We start from the raw sequence: 25,651 nt of genomic DNA on the forward strand, positions 1-25,651 counted from the left end.
TGACAAATGCTTTCATAAAGGACTGCTTTGATACAGCACTTCATCTTTCTGAATTTCAAAGCTCTGCATATTCAAATGTAAGCATATGTAAATAAGCATTGAAATCATCCTGGCATGTATAATGATTTTTTTCCTATTCAGTACTTGTATGTATTTGCTTTCCAATGTATCTTCTAGAAAAGAAAGGCTTTTGAAGAAAAGTGAAAGATACAAATTAAAATGGAAAATATTATTCCACACAGATCCATGAGGTTTCTCTCTTTGATGCTATACAGACCTGGGATGAGGGTTGATAGTTTGGGCTGCTCTGCTTTGAATACCAATATTAATATAAATTGGGTTCCTTAACTTCCTCTCTTTAAGTTCTGATGATAGAAGTACCATTTATTTCTCTGAAATAGAGCATTTTATTTGTATGCTTGTGTGATACTTTTTGCCTTATCACTTTTTCATTTCTCATTAGGAAGATCCTACCTTGAAAAGGGAAAGAGCACCTGTTCTCTAGATCCTGTAGACTGATTTTCTGGGGTCGATTTTGAATTTTATTGAATGAAGCAGTTAATGCTTCTCAAAACCCTGCTTCAACAAGCATTCGGTTAAAGTGTTGTTGATGGAGTGTAAACTGATTAATCTGAGTTGAATCGCTTCAACAGTGGTACAATGTGTTTCACACTAAGGAATTTTCAAGGTATTTAATTATATCAATGACTTAGATCTGGACTGAACTATCAGCACCTCCCTAGTAATTCTAAAAATAGTACCTGCTACTTTGGGGTTTGAAGTATGAGAATGGAAACTCTCTTGAGTCTCAGTTAATTACACTGATGGAAGTGAATATAGGAGCTAGAAAGATCTGGGCTGCAGTTTGTGACTTACACTCTCGTAAGTCTGGGAATGTCCACTGAAGAAGTATTTTGCTGCTATTGAAAGTGATTGGGAGAACAAGGTGCTTGCTTGCTTACAGTGTGAACAGTTTTGTTCCTGCTTGAAAAATTATCCTTAGATGAGGAAAGTTTTCACCATTTTCTTTGTCTTGAATTTCTTTGTTTTTTAGGGAAAGCTATAAGGAAGCTTGTGCGCAAGGCGACTCTGGTGGCATCTAGAATCCTCAGATTTCCTTGACTGAATCCATCTGGGTTTAGCCCTAAGTATAGTAGACAAGCTGCACTGCTTGCACTGATAAATTATATCTTCCAAATGATAGACCAAGGTACAGTCATGTATACTAACCATTTTTGATCTCATTTGACTCTTCATTCTGTTGCTTTTTGGGTAGTTGTGATAGCATGGTTTGTCCCCATTGTTGTGGACTATTTTTTCGTCAGTAGTCAAAAAATAATTAATTGAAAGAGACTTCTGGCCTGGCTCTGGCATTTGATGTTGCCAGCTCCTTACAAGTCTGCAGTTTGGTGGGAACCTTAGCCTCTCCTGAGATTCACAAACTTGCCTTCAGTGGCAGGTAGACAGTGGGACTGTTGACAACACAACTTTATTTGGTTTTACTACCCATGGAAAAGAAAAAAGTGAAAACCTAAAAAAAAAACCTCCACTCCCTTTTTGACATGTATTTTCCATTTACTTTGTATGCTCAGTGATAATAAAATGAATACAGAGTGTGTTCTAACAAAGCATAGATTTTGACTGTAAAAGAACATCTGTAGCATCAAAAGAAACAATAGATCAATAAAGTACTATTCTGAATGACAGTTAATAATTAGGTTCCTTTATATCTGCTTTGGTATCTCAGCTAGCTGTTGGAATGAGAAAGCAATCTCAGTGCCAACTGGCCTGCTTTCTGAGGTCAGAACTTCTCTTTGCTTCTGTTTGATGTGGGAAAATCTTCTGTCTCCTACCTGTGTTTCTCCTGACGTATAGTGGAGATTAGTAACACAGAATGTTACCAGTGTCAAGACGTTTTTGGAGTGATGGTGTTGGTTGACATTTTAAAAGACTCTGGTACTCAGTAGAATATGTTGTTCTGCTTGGATCGTCCCTGACATCCAAAATTTAAGACTGATAAAGCATTTTTTTAAATTGTCTTATTTGAGCATGATATTGGTTGAATATTAATCCAATTGCACAGAGGCTATTAAAAATTTGATTCTTACGTGGTTTGGATATTAAGTGGGAAGACTTCAGAGCTGTCTTTCTTCTTTTGACCAAAGATGGGGGGGATGGCTTGCTGCATGTGTCGTCTTGGTTCCTTCATGCTGCATGTTGAGCTGTGGCTGTTCGCAGCCTCCACCTTCAAATGTTGAGCTTTATTCTTATTTTGGTGTTTGGCCCGGATACAAAGTCTTCTGGTGGTTTCTCCTTAGTGCACAGTGTACTTGGGAGAGCATCTGGGGTCTGCAATGGGTGGTTGCAAGCTCAGATTGGCTGGCATGTTTGGCCTCTTGTGAATGTGCAAGTCTTGCTAAGGGAGAAACAACCGTAGCCTAAATCATCAGCTGACCGCAATAAAGAAGTCTATCAGTGACTCGCAATTTGTGAGTTGCATATGACTTTGAAGTTGCTACTTAAAATCTGCTTTCTGTTGTCTGTCAAAAGAATATTAAAGAATGAATGCCACTGGTGTTCAGCCTTGCAGAGCTGGTCTACAGATGGTTCTCCTTTTGAATATAATTCTTTTAAAATATATGTACTTGCTGAGGGGTTAATGAAAGATTCCCGTAATTCTCTTGTTTAATTACTACAACATAGCAAATAATTGAAGAACATGTCTGTCTTTTCAGTTGACAGCAACAGGTCACACCTTTGACACACAGATAATTGGTAATTTCATTAGTGGAACAGGAAGATGAGTGCATCTTTGTTTGCTGGGTTGTGATAGTGTCTATGATGACATTCAGCTGGCCTGTAGTGGTCTATGTCAAATGCTTCCCTTGGCCACCGCCAGTGTTCCATGATAAGTCTTTGTATCTATTGTATATCTGTCTATTCAGCATCTGGCTGGTCAGAGCACTTGGGTGAGGTAAATTCATTTGCTTTGTTCTAGGAAATTTAGTTCATTTAATGATGTTTTTAGGTTATGAAGTATCATGCTCCTCTCTTTATTTACAATCCTCGGGAAAATTCTGACTGCCAGCAAAAGAATTTCTGAACAGGAAAGGCCTTGAGGGAGGTTCCTTCTACTACAAGAGCAGCAGTGGATACCACATTGGAAATATCTAGGAGCTGGCAAAGGAAGCTGAAGCTAACCATAGGCTTTGGCATAAGGCTCTGGAGTTTAATGCCTGCTGTGGAAGTGTGGAAGTGCTGGATGTGCACAGGCTCTCCTCCAGCCCCTGATAAAGGAGAGAAGAAAGGATGGCTTGGGTTTCCCTTAACCACACACTGCAGCAAGACCAGGGCTGTTGTGGGGTGACGGATTTCTGTTAGTATAGATAGTACTAGAACAGTAGTAAGATGCTGAAGATAGTTTTAAAATTCAGCTAATAAATGAAAGGGATTTAATAGTCACTAATTACAGAATTTAGAAATATCTGAGACCCAGGGACATTTTTAATATTAAACAAAAAACATATTTAATGAAGTACCCAGAGTTAGGAAAAGTTGGGAATTTGCTCATGTTGTTTTTTGTCAGCTGCTTTTATATTGAGCTGTGTAATCACAGGCTAATTTTACTTTAGCTTAGTAGTCACTCAATGAATTAATTAAATGTATAGAAAGGTATCTTGCAAAATAATCATGGCAAATGAGTTTCTGCTGTCATTGTTTTTGAGAGCCTGACCCAAAAGTTTTCCGTTTATTTGAAATGTCGTCGTATATAACTAAATATTTTTAATAAAACTCAAGGTGCTCCAGCTAGATACTAGCCTGAGTTAGAGCATGATTATATCCATCTTGTACATCATCTTATTAACTCCAGCTGTTCAGAACAAAGCACTGAGGATGAATATCATTGGAAGCAAGCAGGAAAGGATGAAGATTTGAAGTGTTCAGTGGAAGAAATCTCCAAGTTGGTTTTGGAGAGGAATAAGCATACACTAAGACAGAGACCTTACAACATAAAGAGAGAAAAGATAATTTGGATTTTCCACTCTTAAAAGGGATTCTATGGAGATAAAGCAGTATATTAATAGAGTCATGGTTTCAATACAGAAGGTAAATCCAATCCATTTTGAAAGAGCAGTCCATATAGTCAGACATCTCCGCAATCAGTGGGCCTAATGGTTTGCTGCATTGATGAAATGGTGCAGAGTGGGAAACATGGTGGGAGATAAGGCAGAAAAACAGGAATAAGCAGATCTTTAGATCTCATTGAAATTCATGGGAAGGGCATGAATTTGGCACAACAGAGGGTTTCCAAATGAGGCTTCAGTTCCTCACACCAATGGGCAGGCGACAGGACTGTTGTTATTCTGCCCTGTTCTACACAAGGAATGAATATAACACAGTGTTGCATGGCATTTGCTTTTGTAGTGGTTTATTTTACCTCGCTTCATTCCCATCTAAAAACACAACAAACATGGTTAGCAGTTAAAGTGATGGTTCTTCAGCAGCAACATGCTGATAGGAACTTTTATGTATGCTCAGCACTGTAACATCACTGAACGCTTGCTCGCTGCGCTGCTATTTAATGCTGCTCCAGCCGCTTCTGACAAGTTGATGTGCTGGCACATCAGGATTCTGTACTGGTACATCGCTGGGAGACAGGATGATCAGTAACCGTGTTCCCTCACAGGGCAGTGGTTATAAATACAGTTCAGGAGGAGATCACTTCTTAGCGTTCTTGCTCTTTCAAAATGATATTTTCTCTTTTTTGTAGTATGGAGACAGTGCTAATGCATGCAGTCTCATGCTATATAAACAGATAGCAAAAACCTGATGTGCTGTCACATAGCAGCTGATGCTATTTTATTTAGTAGTTATTTTTAAGCCCTCTTTACAACTACACTTTGCAACTTCTTGTTATCTGCTTTTTGCCAGTATAATTAAGATAGCTTACTTTAATAATCTTAGTAGTTAATATATAGTTGCTTGATTGCTCTGCTATGGGGACATATTTCTTTTCTGATTAATACAATGATTCAGACTAAAGCACATGGTTAAAAACATGTAATACAGTACATACAATGAAATGAACAAACAGCAAAAGTGAAAACAGAACCAAAAAAACCCCAGAAGCCCTCCCCCAACCTAATAATGAGCAAACCTCAGATTGACTCCTCTCCATTTCCTAAATAAAATCAATGCCCACACACAAAGTAGTGTATCATTTTAAAGCCTAGAAAAGGTCTCGTTCTGGAAATGGATGCTCAGCTGTCACTGAGCAGTACTTCCTGATGCTATCAGAATATTCTGCTAAGGGGGAAAACAAAACACTAAATAGCCTTAAGGGTTATTGAAAGAGATCTGCATTCTTTCTGTTAAATTTAATTAGGAATTTAGCATATGTTTATCCAGGTTTTATCCATTAAACATTATGACTGATAAATTTGAAAACAAGCATTCTGTCTATAAGGTAACTATTTTTTATACCAGATTGCTAAAAAGCAAGGCAGTTATGTTTAAGTCATTAGGATGTGTGTGTATATGTTCTCCCTTGTTCTTTCCTAACATTTTCACTGAACCTACAACATAAATAAATGACTGTGTAAGCTTACAGTATCTAGTTACGGTTTATGTTTAACGTGTGTTTTAAATAATTTTCATGCTGCTTCTGCTGTGGTAAAAGTAAAATTAGGATGTTGTCATGCTACTTAGTAAAAACTAGGGGCCCTGGGAGCACTGGATTACAAATTGGTGGAGTTTATTAATGTTGTTTCACATAGCAATTAATTACAATTTAAGCATAAAACCTGTTAACAAAAACTTGCCTGTTAATTACAGAGTAACAGAAGGTCCAGGTTAAATAGTGGGTCATTGTTTGCTAAGACTTTGAGCCATGGGATAGTCTATGGTGTTGGTGGGTTTTGTTGTTTTGGGGATGGGGGGTTGTTCACAAGGACCCTTATTTTTCTGTTGGAGTTAGCGTGGTCCCATGGCAGTAGTGGCGCCTGTGGAGGGCCAGCTGGGGCTCCTCGCAGCATCCCCTACCAGCTCAGTTAGGATACAGCTTTGGCACCAGTATGTGCTGAAACCATACTGCTCTTAAGACACTCTCATTGAAGTCAAGCTGTTATAACACCTGGTGTCAGCATGTGGAAGAGAAAAAGAAAACAAAAAGTGTGGGTGTGGAGAAATTAGAAGGCTGTCATTGCACTGAGCATTGTGTCTGCTCACTGCTTTGTTGCTGCCACAGTTGCAGCAGAAGGGAAGCTCAATGGGGTTATTGATGTCTTTCCAGTACTACAAATCCTTATCTTTCTTTCTGATCTGTTATTTATTTCTTAATCATTTGTAATAAAATACTCAGCTGTCTAGTCCACAGAATAATATTCAGCTGATCTGGTTTTCCTACAACAAAAAAACTAAACCAACCCCAAACCTCCTCATATACAGATATTACAGTGGCAATGCACACTGAAATTTTTAGCAGATTGTTCCATTTGTTTCCTGTTGACACAACCAATAATATATTGGATTTTAGTCTAGCTTGTAGAAAACTCTTTGAAACACAAATGTGTTATCTAGGAAAATGAGCATCATTTTTTACAGCTTGGCAAACTGCTATGTTGTGAAACGCTTTTATCAGAAGTTCAGTAGGGACTGACCTCTGAAGGAAACAGATATAAGGCAGGGAAAGAAAAGACTGCTGTGGAGACTTAGTTTGATTAAAATGTTTTGGTAAAGAATCCTTAATTATCTTAAAGCAAGCCGCGGTGGGGTCTTTTTCTGCTATGCTGATAAGAAACTGGGAAGTTTTCATACTGCATTCAGATGTGTGCTATGAAATGAGTTAGTTGTTAGCTATAGCTCCTTGGGGCATAGGCACTATAAATAGCTTTTACAAGTCTATCACTTTATTCTGCTCTGCACTGTATTGTCAAATTGCAGACCAGAGTAAAAATGTCTCCAGTCAGTTGCACTCTGAATCCATGCATATGGTACAGATCTGGCTTTTGCAGACCAAGGGGTTTTTTTATTGTACACAAGCAAATGGAGGACTCCATGGTTCACTGACCCCTGATTTTTCAGAGTCCTAGGAAAAACAAAAGACCTGTTGTTTCTGTCACCTGTGATTGTTGTCAACAACAGCAAGAAGTGGGAATCTAGGTTTTATTATTGAATAAGATCTATAATACTACCAGTAAGGGTGGAAAAGGGCTTTTTAGTTAGGGCTGTGAAAAGCCCGTACTGCGATGCCAGGTACCAGCTGTGTTGGCTTTATGTTTTGCCATAATAGCAAATACAAGTGAACTGGGGCCGTAAATTAGTTTACAGCTTGGGACTAGGGAAAGGGTTCTGATTATAAACCCAGAAGATCATGGTGTTTTCTGTGGTACATGAACTGTGGCATGTTGCTCATCTAGAGTTTTGTGTTGTAAGAAACAAGAGAGGCCTCTGTCCTCGCTGTTAACACTTACCCTGCCTTTACACTAATGAACCTGATGTGCTGCCCAGGATAGCTCCAGAGAGATTTCCTTCATTTGCACGTACCAGAATCTGAGGGTGTTAAAATTGCCATAAGCTCAGTTCTCTTCTGCTCAGTTCAAAATTCTTGTAAATCCAGGATTATACCCTGTGTATGACTCTTTCGCCATTCACGATAAGACATGAACTTCAGACTCTTGAGGAAGCGGTCACCCTGAGGAATCTACATCTCCGTGTTGATGTTTATAAAAGCTGTAGCTACTGTCTCAAGCAGTCTTGTCCAAACTGTTACTTTTAACATTATCAACATGTTTTGACCATTTCCTTCATTTTTTAAGTCTTCTAGGACTATTCATAGTTGTGATAGATAGTGTGTGGACTAGAGCAGTGAAGGATACTGTGGCAAGCTCTGCCAGCCAGCCACGTCCCTTCCATGGCAGCCTGGCTGCTCGTACTGCCCTTCAAGAGTTGTAAACATCTGGTGAAGGCTCTGAGTGTGTAAGGTGGTAGCAGCAGCCTTGCCTTCTCAGTTGGGTAGCCGCAACCTTCACACAATATGAAGTACAATGAGGGGAGTTTGTGAGTCAGTTGTGCAGGTAGGATGTGAAAGCGCAAGGAGACATCCCCAGAAGATCAGCTTCTGCTCTGTGGCTTCCAGGATTGCAAAGTCCTGGTGAATATATTGCTTTTCAGTCCCCTTTGGTGTAGGCACAGTGAAACAGGTCTATAATAGTCTTCTCAATCTTGGAGAATGGGAATGCCTGTTTTTAAGTACCACATGGACTGTAGAGGTTTCCCAAAAAAATTGGTGCTGCTTCTGTTTTGAAACACAGGATCCCCGAGTGCTAAAGTATGCAAGTCAGACGTGCGTTGGCTTAAAGTCACCCAATTCTGACTTAATTCTGGTTGAGGTAGACTCAAACTCTGACTGAATTTGTGGAGGGTCCTGAGCTGTAGATGTGTTCAGGTTCTCGGATGGGAGGAAATGGCAGGAGGACAGGGGGCCTTTTTATGTGTGCTGCCTGTGTTGAGGTTTGGTTTCAGACTTAGCCCAGGGGAGTTTGAAGGTACTGGTTTCAATTTTGCTTTCTACCAGGTGACAGGCAAAGCTGGATTGGGACCTTCAGCGTCCCTGGTGTCAGCTGAACCACGACCCTGGGTAGTGATGGACAATCTGCCGATAGGATCTGGGATGCCACCGCAGCAGGCTCTAAGCGTATCACTCCCCCAACCCTTCAGCACCAATTGCACTGACATTTGACCTGCTCAGTGTCCCTCATTTCACTGGAGCCTCTGTGGCACCACAATATTTCTTTCTGTGTTAGTATCTTGAGGTTCAAATTACTACCAGGCAGGTGGGAGCCAAGAGTTGAGAGTCGGAGAGGGAATAACAAAGGTGAAGGCTGGCTCTTGAGAGATTAGCAACAGTGTGGGGAGGTCAGCAAGTGTGCTTAGCTGCTCCTCTCATTACGTTAATGAGGAACACACTTGTTCATTTGGTTGCATTCATAAAATGACATAAGACAAAACACTATTGCTTTACAGTGGCTGCAAATCTTCTACTGGAGTGAAAAGTAGTAAGTACAGGTTTAAAATATATTAAATATTTTCGTATATTCTGGTGTGTTTAACTTGCTCGAGTGATCTTGCATGCTGCCTTGGAGGGATATATCATAAATACAATTATTATTATCCTTTATGCCAAAATGACATTGGCATTGGTCGAGATTCTCATGCGAACCGAATAGCATAGCTCTAGTGGAGGAGGAGGACAGATCTGGTACCTTCTGTTTAAGTTGTCAAGGTTGGCTGAATTCTCAGTTAATTTAAAATCCTGCTTTATGGCCTCTATTACACAGGTTTCTGCCCGCTCCTTGGAGTCTCTCTTCTGGAGTGACAGAATGTAACCATAAATGTTGCTGCTTTTTGTTATTTTTTTTCTGCTTTATTGCAGGTGGTTTTGGTTTTGTTCTTTTTAAAGTAACAATTTGTGTTGCCTCATAGGCTTGTAGGGAGGTCTTTCTACTTCTTTTTGCTTGTAATGTAAGACTTTAGCGCTGGATGAGAAATCAGACGATTCAATTTTAAAATGCAAACACAGTCCTCATTTTCTGTGGTTGGCAAACTTTCCCTTTTATCCCTCAGCCAACTTCTATCCAGTCCACTGGTTCTTCTCCTCTGTGTCATGCTTGCTAACTTTTGCAGATTAATTTTTTATGAGAGATACTTTTAAAATGACTTTGGAGATTCACATAAATTATCTCTGCGGCTTTCACTTGCTCTTTGTTGTTGTGAAGAATTTACTAGTATTTCTCCAGTGCAGCCTGTATTCTCTAAATCAGTACTGAGTACTTTTCTAATTCATGCATTAAGTAATTTCAACTTGATTTTTTAATGAAGTAAAATATTAAGTGTGTCACGTAAACTTTAATCGTGGGGGAAAACACACAGAAAGTGTGTCAATTTTGCTTTGTCTTTTACGCAGCTGCTGAATCTTCATGATGTAAATTCAGCGGAGCCCTGCCTGCCGGGAGCAGCCCAGGTAGCTCCTGTGCCATTGAGGTGCCTTCCTGGGATCTGATTCTTTTCCTTTGTTCCCTCGACGTACAGGGGCAGCAGTTTCTGCTGTCCTTCATTAGCAGCAAACTGTGAAATGAGGCTTCGCTGTTTCCCTGCCTCTTCGGTTTGTTCCCACCAGAAGAGTAGGGTAGAAAGAGCCTCCCCCTGCACTTCTGGATACCTGTCCTTCAGTGCTAGAGTCTGAGCAGGGATCTGTGCTCATACGGGAGGAAATGATGAAATGAGTCGTGTTTGGTGCATGTTTTGCTCTTTGAAGTCAGCAGGAAAACACCATTTGTTTGCAGTGCCCCAGTGTTTTGCCTTAGAGTAGAGCAGAGAATTCATGTAATCCAGGCTCTAAAGTTGATCAAAACTGCGAGACTGGGAAGTGCAGCCCCGGTGGTACTGGAAAACAGGAAGATGCCGGCTCACGGGAGGCCTGCAGGCTGTGTGCAAACAGCCTGCTTGGTCCAAAATGCGTAAAAGATTAACTGCTGGGATCTCCAAAGTAATGATTTTTGCATTTGAGACCGTAATGATGAGTGTCGTTTCCATTTCTAAGAGTTGGTGAAAACGGTATAGTTTTATGTATTTATATATTTGTGATGTGCAAAGCCATACCTGCAAACCTAGGGTATGAGTTAGCCCTCTATTTTGTTCTGCAGAACAGAACATATTTTAATATCTAAAAGTCTTCTATAAGGTAGAGCGTCCTAGATTATTTCAATGTTTATTTCTCCTCTAGTAAAATCTTAGACAATTTTTACTGTTGTGGATTAATTGATTCTGCTTTGTTGCGATTTCATTTTAAGGGACTAGGTCTTATGTTTGGGAGAGATGATTTAGGGCCAAATTTGCCATGTGAGTTTTTATCATCTAAGAACCTTACAATTTGCTTGCAGTTCACTTTTGAGCTGCCAAACTGAACATAAACTGAACCTCTGTTACTTTTCTAATGTAGCTCGAAAGCACTGTAGTTTATTTAAGGGTTTTTCGACATTTATGATTGGTAGGTAGTGCATGTATAGGTATGAAGGTTAATTAAATCAAGAGGTGAAGTTTGTAGAACAGGGAATGCTTCATTAAGCCCTGTGTGAATTAACATGTACAATCTGTTCACAATACCCCAAGTGCCATTCACTGAGACAGTGTAATTACAGCTTACAGTTTCATTAGTTTGTGTTTCTTGTACTGTGGTTGACATGTATGTTGTCTTCGCTGAAACCCTGGAGTAGAGGAGGGACTGCTCGCTGGTGGGCATCTGAGCATACTGACATTCAGCAAATCATTTTTCCTTTGGGTTCTAAAATGCCTTATCCCAGATGTAATTAAGCTTGTAATTCATCAACTGACACTTTTTTTTTTCCTTCTCGAATTCCAGATCTAGCTGAAGACTTGTGAAATGGCACTTCTTGTACATTTTTTTTTTCTTTTAAACAGATGGGAAAGAGTAATTACCTTTCCCCACTGCTAGCAGTTTATTTTTTGTTGGGGTTGTTTTTTATTTAAAGTTCATTCATTTTTATTTCAGGGCAGGATACTGTGACAACCTGAAGATGCAGTCTTTAAGACACATCTCTCTTTAATGTTTGTGGTGTTTAGGCAACTATGAAAACTAGGTGGCTGTGAAGATATGGGAGCTTCACTGAAAATTTAACTCTATAGATTCCCAAGAATTTCTTGTAATAACTTCTGCAACTGAGAGCTGTGAATGCATTTAAATAGACTGAAGTTTTATCGCCAGTCAGGCAAGTCTGTGTCTCTTCCGGTATGCATTTAGTTGATTCCCAGAGAAGGACTGCTAAAGCTCCAGTTGTTATCTCTGCAAGTCAGAGACTAGATGCATACATAAAAATCCTGGAAAGTCATGTGAGCATGTTTAATATTTCTCTTGTGATAAGTCCCATGGGCCTATTCAGGTGAGAGAATTAAAGATGAGGAAGCACTTGAAGGCACAGGTCTGTAGACAGAAAAGCAATATTAATGAGGGTTATAAAGAGACTAGTGAGGAGGAATGAATGATGAGCTTTATTACAAATCTTATCTGTACGTTATTTCTTTATATTAAGAAAACCCTACATGAATGTTCTTGTGTGAAGCTGATGGACTGATATAAGAAGAGAATATAGCTGGGGTGTAACAGAGGTAGCAGTAAAACCAACCTTCTGTTGTCCTCTTGTTGTCCTATTAATATCTTCAAATATCTTTAAAAGGTTTATGTTTAGAACTGCTATAGTAAGAGAATAATTGTTACATCCATGCCATGTGGTATCCCAGCTCTGCCGAACCATGCCAGGTGCTGGAGTGGTAGTGATCTTCCGCCATCAGTCCTCTGGCTGCACTCTGAAAACGCTGAAAAGCTTAGGGCCCTCTCCAGGACTGTTTTATCCTTTGTTATGTATTGTATTTTTTGGTACCTAATAAAGTAATATTAAAATATTTCACAGAAATGGCCTGCCTAAATTTTCTCATGCCAGGAATTACCGTGTGTTGTTTTGAGATGATGTCCTAAGTTAGTATCTGTGTTCTTTGGGTTTTCAATAGATGATGTGTATCTCCTGATTTTAGAGAGTTGTGCTATTATAGAATATATTTCATGTAAGACCATTCCACAAGAAAAGTTAGCAATCAAAGATGTATGAAATTATACGTCAACTTAAGCTAGATCCTACCAGTACATAAATGATTTAACAGCCTGCTCAGGGAAGTGGTGGAGTCATCATCCTGTGAGGTGTTCCAAAAACGTGTAGATATGGCACTTCAGGACACGGTTTAGCAGGCATGGCAGTGATGGGTTGATGATTGGACTTGATGATCTTAGAGGTCTTTTCCAAGCTTTATGATGCTGTGGTTGCACAGACCTAGGCTGATGTAACTTCAGAAACCATTGTCTGCCAAAACCATCCTAAATCATCCAAAGGTGTTTCAGGAGTAACATGTTTTGGGGCTGGCTTTCCAACCTTTGCACATATTATGAAGAATTATAGGAAAGCAGATGAGGGAATAAGGGAACTAAAATGCCATCCATTTGCACCATCTAAGTCCAGAAATAGGTCTCAGTGCTGCTGGAAAGCACAGACTGCGTGGCAGGCAGACTGTGAGGAGGAAAAACCAGCATGACAGCTCTGGCTTTAGGGACTGTGTTTTGTGAATTTATGCTTTGGGAGACTACTGACTGTTAGCTTCTGGATGCGTACAGGAGCTTTTAAAAAATATATGTATTTTAATATGTGGCCTTTGACGTGAAGGACTACATTGAACGGAGGCTGTCTTTTATCTGGGTCAGTACAACATAGATCATGGCTATAAGTAGTTAGTTGTGTCTTCTCAAAATAAAAGACCGTGTGTTATTTGTTCACTTCAGTGCCACGAGAGTGTATGATGCCTTATAGGTGATTAAAATGAACATGCCACCGGATTCTTATAACTTAGACAGTGCACAGCAAGAGGTGACGAAAAAAGGTAGATGAGTATGGGAAGCATGAGAGTTACAGTGGCAAAAGCTCATGAAAATGCTTTCATATACCAATAAAAGCTTTCACTTACGCCTCACATAGGTTTCCTCACTGCATGTTGCCTGTGTGTCTTGCTGGTTATTTGATTTTTGGTTTCGTTAACGTATTCTACTCATAGACTTTGGTCCTGATATTGTTTCCCTCGAAGTCCCTGGAAGGAACTCCTAGTGATTTAAACAGTGTTGGATCAATCTCAGTAAGCAAAGACCGTTGGGAGGTGGTAATGAAGAAGCTGGCACTTTAAGCTTCTTTTGAAAGGAAGTGTTTTGCTAGAATGAATAATGAAGCACCCTGTAATTCTTGTTGTTCATGTAGTAGGTGTAATATTATGTACAAAAATAATGCATTCTTCATCATAACTACCCAAATACAAAGTGGAAAGGTTTGCTGCTCTTCCCTGTTAGCATCTCACTTACCTCTAAGTGTGTATCATTTGTCCAGAAAAATATTTTATTTTCCACAATGTTGAGATGATTGTTGTGAGGTTATAGAATTGTTTTGGGTTTTTCTTGTTTTTGTTTTCTAAATATATTTTTCTGTCCTGGTTAGTAAACTTTTGTCATAATTAGTGCTAACTGTGGGTGAGTGCGTAACTGCATACATCTTGCTTGAATCCTATTGATCTCCTGGTCTCAGTGATATTTTGCAGTATGTTCCTAAATAGTTAGTGTAGAACATTGTTATTATTGGGTTTTTCATATAATGAGGTTTTCCTTCCCCTTGTATCGTAAGAAAATTTCAAATGATTATGTTTGCACAAACCCTTGCTTTATCATGTCTTTTAATGTTATGCTTCCAGTGCTATGCTTCTTGCTTGTGTCCCATCTATTCACTTTTATCCTTCCTCTGATTCTGCCATATCCTTTTCAGCAGTATTATAGTTTCTTCTGAGTTTATGTATAATTTTTCTTTGTTCTAAAGGGATCCCATCAGCTTGATGTGAATTTAGATTTTTTTTTTAAGTTGCAGATCTTTTAATGTGCTCTGTCTTGACAGAACACATTCTCAAATACACAGGGCAAACAGGATCCATGTATGTTACATGCTGTAAAATGTAGAGAGAGGAGCAGACACTGACATTTGTGTCCCAAGCAGCAAATGGCAGAGTCAGCCTTGTAACACGTATGTTTGTGTTTTAAAATTTACGTGAAGGAGAACCACAGAAGTGGAAGAAAACTATTTCTCTTTCTATGGAGATCCCATTACTTTCTGTTAAGTGAATTTGAGGGAGATTCAGACATGTAAATATCCAGGTAGCTCACGACAGCTGCAGGAATATCTGACTCTCTTTAAAATATTTTTAAACCCCATTTGTTTGTGTCTTTTTTACCCCATGTAGAGATCCTTCAAAAAATATATCACTGCCTGTCTTGTTGATGGTATATATCTAAGAAGCACCAAATAATACAAAACCATTCAGTGTATCAAATGGAAACAGATGTTTAATAAAATGTAATGAAATTTATTCACCTGTTTATGTGAGTGCTGCACGTGTTTGATGGGTATAACTATTTATTAAACAGCTTGCCCATGTGTTGCCAAATAGTGGATTAAATTTTAGTAAGTCTGCGTAAGTAGCTCTGTGCTCATGAATGTGACATTTAATCTATTTACACCTTTCCAACTGGGTTAAAATGTCAAAAAGATGTATTTTTGTAATATAAGTACGTCAATTCTTTTTGACATTATTTTCTGTAGCTCATTTTATATGCATATCTTTCTTTTATATTATCATCATGATGGTATTAATTTGGATGTGCAAATTAGCTCTTCATGATGTTGTCATGTCAGCATCTGGATTCAAGATGTGCTGTTTCATAAGCATCACATCCTATTGCGTTTCATCACAGAGTCCCCCTTTCCTAATCTAATTATTCATAAGGAACCTTGGGGATTGTGCTAATGGGCATCTGAAGCTATAAAGAGTAATGAAAGTGGTTGTGTTACTGCTATGCAATTAAGTGTATATAGAATACAATTCATATAATTAAATTCAGAATTTTTACCACTCTCTTTCTCCTTTATAGTACATTAATTATTTCTCTGAAGTTAAAAATAATACTAATGGAGTTTAAGAGCTTTTTACAAGAGTAGTAGCATTTATGGTCACACGTCGATTTTGGCTTTTATTTTTAAAGGCCTTCAGCAAAAAAGTAGCCAGTTGTATGCAGTTATTTTTATGGATCTTTCATGTTTTATGTGAAAAGGTGGAGGATGTTTCTGACTGAGGCAGAATTTCAACTGCTGGGAAACTGAGGGGGGGGGGGGGACGACGGTGTCCGTGTAACATTATGTCCATTGGTTTGGTTGGGTGCAGCACAGATTATGCTGCTGGCTGCTGGTAATGTGCATCAGCAGTCATTGCAATTTGTAAGTTCAGCATGACCTTTGTTCTGGGTTCAGTTTTCCGTCTGTGTTCATTTGGACTAAGTGTTTTGATGAATGAAGATAAAGTATTTAGATCAACTAGTCAATATGTTTTCCACTGATAATTCCATATTAATAAGTGCTGATGGTTAGTATCTTTAAGGTCTACTGACAATCTGATTGAAATCAATGGCAGTTTTGCCTCATTTAGTTCAGTGGGAGCAAGAATGGGTCTTTAACCAGCAGAAAATTATAAACGCCAGTCTCTGTTCATGTGTCATTCAGTATGAACAAGGGGTTTTATGATCCTGTCAGGCTGAAAAAATTCCTTTTCTTCTTTAATAACAAAGCTGCATTTAGCTGAAGTAATCCCTAGGTAGCCTGTTAGAGGTGTTCCAGCTTTGTTATTCCCAACAATACAGAATGTGGCCACTTGCTGATTCTACTTAAGTAAGTAGTTGCTGCTGCTCAAAATAGCTTCGGAGACTGCTGTGCTGCTGAAATTCTACTGCAGACATCCTGCATTAACCTAGTTACCTTGAATTTTCATGTGGAATTCAGATTTTATTTTAATGCTGTGGAGTACCTGATATTAAATGCGTTGTGCAGTTCCTTTTTCCAGAACCAGTGACAGCCGTGACGTTCCATGGCAATGAAGAGGCCAGGGATTGTGAAAGCATCCTCCATCTTTGATTATACATAGCTCATTGGGATCTCATCCTGTGTTCTGGACTGCCTGCCTTTTCTTAACTGTAAAAATCACACTGTCGTTTTGAGATTTGCTCTTCTGCGTAGTAGCCTACTAGAAAATGGAATGGTAGCTTGATAAGAGAACTCTTCCAGGATATCCTCTTAGTTTTGTCCCCAGGTACCCACCAGGAGAAATGAGCTGTGAAGTTTGAACAGGAGTTGAATAGGTCCAGGTCCTGTCTGACCAAATGACAGAATGTCGAAAGGGGACTGACAGCTTCTCTATAATCGTTGGTATAAAAGCAAAAGGAGAGAAGAAAGAGAAGGAAAGTCCACAGAAAGCCTGGTCTCTCAGCTAGATTTCCAAATTGCGTAGGGCTTTAAAGGTCAAACCCAACACCTTAGGTTAGTACCTCCTTAATTACTAGGAGACAACCTTTAGAGCACAGGAGTAGCATGCTCTTGGCATTACTCAGCAAGTGTCTGCATTCTACATCACTTCATGCTTTCAAATATTCCTGAAGTACAGCAGGATATTGGTAGGTCATTAATCTACCCTTACAAAGGTAAATAAGTTTTGCCTCCAAGAGAAACATTCTTACCATCTGTACAAAATACTCGTGGTGCTGGGTCATGTCAGTGATCTGCAAAGTCAGGTTAACACTGCCAGGTTTCGTACCATGATTAAGGACTCTGGTGCAATGACTGGCAGATTTTCTAGTCATTTTCAGCTGTTGACCATTACTCTTCCCATTTGCTCTTGAATGAAACTCCGCATTGCTTTCACATACCTTCTAAGCGTGTTCTCTGAGATAACAGACATGTCTGAAAATCGGTAAAGGAGAAAAGAAAACCTTCAATCCATTCGAACAACCTTTTTTGGTTGCTTGGGTTTTTTTTCATTTTACAATGGTAAATTATATATTTTTATATTTATATTTTTCCCTGGTAATTTATGTTTTTCCACCTTCTTTTGGTTTCCTTTGATTACAGGGTAAAATCATTAATTCTCTGCACCAATGTATTAAAGAGTGACCAGTTGCAATAACATTCTCGTTGGCTATTGGTTGCTTCCTACTTGTCCTATTACTTTTGCATATTTGTTTTTTTCTATGTAAATATGAAAATAATTGTTCAGAACAATTTAGAACATTAAAAGATCTGATTTTGTATTCCTGCCTAGTGTGTGCATATCTTTACTCATGCAAGTAAGCCTGGTCAATGGACAGTATTTCTGCATATTCACCTAGAAACTTAAATAAAAAAAACCTCTGCTTGAACCTCGCTTGTGGTTAGTTATTGCTTTGTTAGGCTTGATTTCCAATAATATTTTGTTCTTGCACTTTATATACAAATTATTATTTTAATGATCCTTAAGTTTAATTTTGTGCAAATCAGATATGGGGGTGTTTGCTGCCTGGTTTTCATTGTCAAATCAGTTTATGTGTCTCCTTTTAAAGCTGATTTCAACAAACAGGTTCAAAACACTTAGATCAAGAATATGCTCATTTACAAAGATTATAATTGATTTTTTGGCCCTGTTTTTAATACTTTGCACTGTAAATGACGTCCCAGTGGAGAATAATCACCATACAGATGTTTGAAAGCTCCTTCCTGCCGAGTGTGGTAATTGAAGTCTATAAAGTGTCACCAGACTGCACGTTGTTTCTAATTAGTACAAGGCAGTTTCTCTTAGCTTTGTATAGTTTTACTGGCCTCTTTCCGTCATTATTCTACCAGCTGGCTAGTAAATCTTGTCAGTTACTGAAAAAACAGATGAAAAGCATGAGATTTTTCTGGACGGTTCGTAGTGTCTTGCTTTCCTTTACCAGTAATCCCAATTTTTGTATGGTTTGACGCTGAGTTTCTGAAGCGTGCTTTTAGCTCCAGCTGGGCTGATACTATGACATCGTTTGAAAGGCTCTTGATCTCACGTCACCAGGAGAAACATTAGTGCAACAATAAATTTCTTTCCTCATAACAGGGCCTTTATGATTGTGAATCTAATTTGTCTATTTTCTGAAAAAGGAACTTTTTTAGTCACTGCTCGATGGCTGGATGTTTGTGGCAGACTGTTTCCCAGGGTATACTTGAAACAATCAACAGTGGGACGGAAGTGGGTAGATACAAGAATTTTTTTCTGTTGAAAGGAGCTCAAAAATCTGTGCAAAATCATCGGGAAAAGAAGCTTTACTGCCTCTTTCAGCTTCCCTGTGTGAGTGTACTCGGGTACAGGTCAAATCCTGAGGTCCTTACGGAGGGTTGGATTGTGCCACCAAAACTGTACCTCCCTCTAGTAGGTTAGTTTAGCCTAGAGTAGTGTCCCTGTATTTCCTCATGTCATGCTGCAAGCTCTTTTTTTTGCCTTAAATAACCTGGGACGATATAGGACTTTAAAAGAGAGAGACAGAGGTAGAGACTTTGCAGGTGCTGGCTGCTTTCTCCAGGCACCCATTCTAGGCAGTTGGAAGACTGAAAGAAGAATTAGGTTGCTTTGTGATAAGACTCTGAGGCAGGACTCCTGGTGATGGGTGTTTTTTTTAAAGTGAAATTTGAATTTCTCCCTTACATGTGGTGAATGCCGCCTCTGAATTTTCAGGTAGCACATCCAAAATTTGTCATGATGCATTACTTACAAAATTTTTTGTTGATTCCAATTGAATGACACTCCAGAAATGTAGAAGTCCGCATTTTGCTTGGAAATTGAGGAGGTTCAAGAACACCTATGTGAACAGCAGACAGACAATAACTTGTTGAGCTAACATATATATATTCTAAGGCACCAGACTAAGATTTAGGAGGCTGATTTGATCCTCTCCAAATGATGGCATCCAGAGACAATAATTTTGTTTCTGCAAAAGTTCTGTGTTTGGGAAGAAAACAATACGTAATGGCTATGGTCTGGAGAAGGCCTGTAGTGTAAATAATTACAGAACTCCTCCTTACTGGTTTCAGTGGAAAGTATGCTTAATACTGACAATGTATTTAATACAACATTGCTTCACGCTGGACCCTCCAGTTAGTGCAAACTGCGTAGAAGCAAACCGCTTTCTCCCATGACTTAGCTGCTAATTGTGCAAGCTCGTTTGAGGCTGTTAAACTAAACCCAGCTGTATTTGGTCTGGGGTGATGTTTGTAGCAAAGTCCAGTAAAGCGTAGCTTTGTGCAATAAAAAGAGTTTATTTGGTATTTATGGAAACAATGCGAAATAAAAATACTGTTGTAGCGAGCCTGTTTCTTTCAGGGTTAAGAAATGGTGCCTGGGTCTGCATCTGTCCCCTTCCCTGCAGTGCAAGGTCTAGTGGTGACAGCAAGCTGGTGCCAACCCAGGGAATGTGATGGCTCTCCCCACTCAACCAGCCTTTGGCAAATTTTCCAGCATCTACTCTGCGGTTCCGACTTGGGAAAAACTTTCCCCTTGTCATGGTCCTTTGAACAACTAACCAATGTGTTTCTCTGCTGCTTTGCCTGGGAGAAACCTGTCAACACCTTTTCTTTTCATTCTGTATTTAATGGATATGTCAACATTGCTTAATGGAGGATGGTGAAAAGGTGTGGTTTGTAGTTAGCTCTGAACGTGGTGGCGTGTCCCGACAGCCACGTCGTGCCCGCTAAGGTTGTTATGTTGGCTCCGATGTCAGTTCAGTCAGTGCTAGCTCAGACACTCCTCTGCAGTGCTCTTCTGCAATGCATAAATACACCCTCATGTAAATATCGACTACGTATCCATCATTTATAATTACAGTGGGATTAAAATAGACTTGAGGCTTCAGTTGGCCTCATGCCTCCAAGCTGCTGTATTGCAGCAAAGGCTGCTCTGCTTCAAGAGCACAGCAATAATTACTGTGGGCTGCGTTTTAACAACCTGCGATGATTGTAAGGCACTGCTTCAAGGGTATTGGGAGGGGGTTGGAAGCCTTGCACTTCTTTCAAGGGCTTAGATGTCTAAATGTTATCTGTGTGAGCTGCAAATTAGCAGCTCTCAAACTATAGGGCTCCAGGAGGCATGGCCTTGGGGAAGTTGCCTGCAGATTTGTGAGCCATCACCATATGCTTTGAGGGCCCCCTGATCTGGGGAGGCTCCCAAGAAGATTCCTGTAGGTCTGTCTTTGTAGAGGAGACAGAAATCTGACCTACTGATGTTTGTTTTTTCAGACTATTTTATTTTTACCTTTTCCGCTTTAGTGATATGCTGCAGAAGCTGTATTCTGCATTCAACCTTTTGGTGAAGAAGGAATGATTGCGTTTATAGTTAAAACATCATGTTCTCCAGTTCTGAACACAGGGGAAACGGTTCGAGTTCCTACTTGCAATGTTGTATTATTAGGCTGGAAAAAGCTTTTAGGGCTGTTTTACATAATTACCGGGTTACCTGCATGCCTGCTACATTCCTGAGTAGGGAAAAAATTTGAAACTGCCTGACCAGCAAGCAGTTACTATTTTAGACACTGTCCGTAGCATTTGTAATATATGCTGCTCTAGTCCTGTTATGTAATTGATGTCCTTTGGGAATATTCCAAAATAGAGATGTTTATTTCCTGAGGCTGTTAACAGTGTTTGAAGTTTATCAGACACAGACTGGGGAAAGGTGCATTGATTTTTAATGTTAACTAATTTTTTTTAAATGAGTAATTATAGAAATATGATGCATTTAAACTTGAGAACAAATTTATCATTGGGTTTTGCATGCTCCAGCTATCTAGAATTCAGTCTTTCAGGGCCAGGAATTCCTCTAGTTCCTGATATAATAGGGTGATTTAACATGCTCTTCATTTTAAGCACAAGTAATACCATCTTTCCTCACATTTATTTAGTTGGATACACGCACGTGTGTGTGCATATATGTAAGAATAAAGACTTTGGCCTTTCATGAAGCGGATCTTATGAGATGAGCTTTCAGATCAATGTGAAGTTGTGTAAGCCACTACTAAATTTTTATATTATGTTATTATTTCCACACTCATATCAAACCTAAAAGCAGTGGGGTTGATAGTGAAGCTGATACACAACAGCTGTCCTGTTCATTTTTACACCAGCTGAGGAGCAGCTTTTGGTGTTCTATCAGTAGTAGCAACCCATGTTAACGCCAAAAAAATCTGACTTTTCTGGTCTTCGGATTGTTACATAAACTTGCTGAAGAGATCTTGATGCAAGCAAGAGCAACTAATTGCATGATCTTTGAGCTTGGCTTTAGTTTACACACTTAAACCAGCCACGCTACCTTGATAATTCTGAGAGGTCACAAACACTCATTTGCAAGGCTATGCAGAATGGATCTAATATATTATTATGTGTGTGATCTTCATCAAAGAAGTATTAGGCACTCCCGGAAGTCCCACCGTTATATGATCTTGTGACAGACCCAGAGGCAAATTCGGAGCTGTCAGCTGAACTGCCTTTGGAGCCTGCCAAGCACACAGATGCGAATGTTAGCTGAGTATCTACGCGGCTTGGCATCGAGCTCCCATGACAGCCAACAAGCCCTGTATGTGACCTTAGCTTGCCGATCTGCGGCTGGGAGTCACAGAGGAGATGTCCAGTGATGTATGAGTTAGAGCTGTATGTTGCTCACGGTATTTGGATGTGGTTGATTTGGATCCTGTAGTCAGTGCCCGATCAGTAGATTTAAACACTGCCATCTATTCTCGTGCATTAAGACTGAGAGAAGCAGATGCAGTTTGTTTTCCCTCTGCTAGCTGTACAGGCTCCGGAGCCCCTTGTACTCTGGGAAACCCCCAACTCTGCCAGCTGTAGCAGAAAACCGTAATGTAATTTGACATAGCAGAGTGTGAGCATAGTTGCTCTGTGTGCTACACCGATTCCTATGAGTTGCAGTGACTAAGTACATCTGCCTGAGTAAACTGAGCGTTTGGGAGCACCGCGACCAGCTGGCACAGAGAGGCTTGTGCCTGTGAGGGTGACATTGCAACGTTTCCAAAAAATCGTGGCTGCATGCATGCTACTTGTTGAGAAATGTCCCCAGCTCGTGATAACCCCTGAACCACGCCGAAGTGGTGTTCGGGGCAGAGCAATTTATCACAGCCAAAAGCCTGTCAAGGTCCACTCTTAGCCATTTAACAGCATGAATCATAGCACTGCAAAGCCTAAGAACATCCTGGCGCTCTCCTTCATTTACTAGCGCCGATATGGCTGCTGTGTCTCTGCCTTCCTTGTCATCACTCTGTGCTTAAAGACGCTGGCTCTAGTCCAGCTCCCAGCTCCAGCCCTTCACGATTTTTAAGACTATATCCCTTCCCCCCCGCCCCGCTTCACCCAAAAGCCTTACTCACTGGGCTTTGTCTTCCTTGGAGCACGCTATTGTGAGGCCTTGTTTGTTAGGGCCCCATCAGTATATTCATTTAACAACATGCATACTCATTTGAACTGAATACAGGAACATTTAAGTCTCTAGATGAGTGATTAAGGCCTTTATTAAATAGAAATGTTTTGCTGAGCCACCGCCTGGATTATCTGTCCCTTAGTATGTGTACAATCAAAACTGCTTCTCTGATTTTGGATAAAAACTCTGGAGGATCTGGTTTGTTTTTTCCTTTGTGTAAAATGGGAATGCTAACATCTCCTTGCTGACTTCCGTGGGTTGCTGGGGGGTTTAATGCCTGGAAAGCGCTTTGAACATGAGAACTGCTGTGCAAGAATTACTGAGAGCTTTGCTTCTGGAATTTAATTGCTCAGTTAAGGGGGAACAAAAAAAAAATTAATTCAGAACCAGCTGGCAGTGAAATTCTATTGAAGTTTGTATGTCATCCATGGAAAACAGCATTCATATTGAATCTGGTTATTCAGGATTGTGTTTTAAATTTTGGATGGCTTTTCATTACTCTTTGATATATTTTAAATTAATGATTTTCCTTTAAAATTCTAATTGAGTGGGATTTTGTCCTTGTTTTATAATAGCGTTTTAGCAAAACTTGATGTTTGCTTATTGCAGATCACTGCAGTTTTTATGCACAAGCATAATCACTTCTGACAGTGAAAGGAAAATTAGTATATTTTAATAATTTGTGCACTTTCCATTTTTGGCATTTATTTGCTCCAAAATGAGGGGTGAGGTTCAAGGTCTTTTTATGCTCTCAATAAAACCCGGTTGCCTAGCATTTTTAACACTTGGCAGCACCATTTCTAATCTGTCTATTGCTGGCAGCCAGGCTGTGGAGCTCCTCGGTGGGAAGGAACATGGAGCTGAGCAGGAGCTCCCAGCTCAGACAGGCTTCCGTCTGTGAGTACCAGTTTAAACCCTGCCCTGGAAATTGTAAATATGTAATGTGATGCCCGTGGCGGTTTTTTCCTTTTTGCCCTTCAGTGCTGGTTGGTAAGAGGAGTGGACTGGCACATTTCTTAATTGCACTAATGTTAATGAAGTGGAGTGTTTAAAGCCTGTTGCTGAATCCTTAGCTTAGATGACTCTCTTATCTGACAGCAAACACAGAAAGAAAGGAGGAAAGAAGGAAGGAAAGAGAAAGAAAGGTCTTGCTGCATTTTTTCCTTCCCCCCTCCCTGAAATCTCAACAGAGTAAATTACTAGCATGTGTTACACAGTGTAAACTGTGCTGAAGCTTTTAGGAGATGTGAAGTTTAGAAGCTACTGTGCACATCTTTATGCTAAAATAGAGATCTACAGTGTTTTCTTAGTGTTGCTTGTAAGACTAGCTATGAGCAGTGTTACCGAGCGGCTTTGATTTGCCGAAGGTGGAAGGCTTTCTAGTGAGTTTTCCCCGCTTGCTCAGGTTGGTCAGGACAGAGGGGTCAGTGCTTGCCAGGCTGAGCAGCTCCGGCGATGCCCGGGGACTGAGGTGCCCGCTGGCAGCGGGGCTGGGGTCAGCGTACAGGACTACACCAAGAGGCTGCTCCATCACTGCAGGTCATGCGGCACCACTATCCGGCAGCCCCTAAATAGGTATTAAAAGGAGTTGTGGAAAGCTTTTTATCTGTCCACTGAGTATTTCAGATTGTGAAGGCACAAAGCAGTGCACTTCATCACTTCAGCGAGGAGAACCGTAACGTTAATTAGGCATTCTGCAGGACTAAGGACTGAAGCTTTGCAATGTGTCACTGATCTAAGCAGGTCACCTTGAACAGGAAGAAACTGAAGTACGTGTAAACTGTAGCCAAAACTTTGAGAAATGTGTCCTAATTTTCAGCTACACCACATCTGACAAATGTTCCTTGACCTTATTTACTACTGAAGCAGTGGGAAACCTTCCATTTACCTGGGTGGGCAGAAGGTCAAGTCTCTTTGGCCTCCTTTCCTGGAGGCCTTGTACTCTGCAGGGGGTAGATGGGTGCCAGAACCTCTGAAATAAGGACTCTGAGCTTTTAAATTAGGGATAAAAATGGGGGGATCGCTTTATGAAAAACTGAGTTTCAGTGGCTTGTATTCAGTATGAAGTGGTTTTTTAGCACAGGGCACAGAACCTAGTTAATCTATTTTACATATTTGTCCTGTAGGCAAAATTTTTTTTTTCACATTGACTGTGCTCTAATAGTTGGGTGCCATTTCCTGATGTTCTAATTCGAGAAATTCAGCTAGAAATTAGCATGTGATTAAAAAGCTGTTGCAAACATTTTCTAAGCTCTTAAAATAAATACATACAAAAATACTGGAGAGAAAAAAACCAAACTCTATTAAAGCTCGAGGCTAGAAACAGTAAATCACAGTGGTCATAGGTGCTCATAGAGGGGTGCAAATTTTGGATTTGGTTTTTAGATTCTGTTTCAAGTAAATTCTCTCTTTGAGTGGGTGCTGAACCTACATTCCAGTATTCTGAGTGGGAAGGTGCTTTCCTTGGTCCCTGAGGACACAGGGATGCATGGACCTGTGAAACCTAGCAGTATCGTGATGGTCTCATGATCGGCCAGGGCTGATGCAGGCCACTGAGGTGAGTACGTGTAGCATTTTGAAAATCCGTAAATTGGAGATTAAAGATGGAAAAAAGGGAAAGATTTGCTCAGTGCTTGCCAGGATTTACGGTTAGGAAATTTGTTGCTTCTTTTTTTTTTTATTTTGTTTTTTCAAAACTATT

At 39.9% G+C, this 25,651-nt stretch overlaps 1 protein-coding gene across 9 annotated transcripts in view; it reads left to right on the forward strand.

Moving 5' to 3' along the window:
* PPP2R2C (protein phosphatase 2 regulatory subunit Bgamma) overlaps positions 1 to 25,651 on the forward strand; it is a 208,576-nt gene that overhangs the window by 110,367 nt on the left and 72,558 nt on the right. Inside the window, exon 2 of one of the 9 annotated variants that reach the window (XM_075420477.1) lies at positions 1,055 to 1,210. The exons of 7 other annotated variants lie outside the window; for them this stretch is intronic. In XM_075420477.1, coding sequence (XP_075276592.1) covers positions 1,198 to 1,210 — 13 coding nt within the window. In that variant the 5' untranslated portion in view covers positions 1,055 to 1,197. Of the gene's footprint in view, positions 1 to 1,054; positions 1,211 to 23,767; positions 23,848 to 25,651 lie in introns of those variants that run through there. One more of the 9 variants, XM_075420476.1, reaches the window with a different exon arrangement.

Source organism: Opisthocomus hoazin, chromosome 5 (genome assembly GCF_030867145.1).
Source record: "Opisthocomus hoazin isolate bOpiHoa1 chromosome 5, bOpiHoa1.hap1, whole genome shotgun sequence".
Classification (NCBI taxonomy): domain Eukaryota; kingdom Metazoa; phylum Chordata; class Aves; order Opisthocomiformes; family Opisthocomidae; genus Opisthocomus; species Opisthocomus hoazin.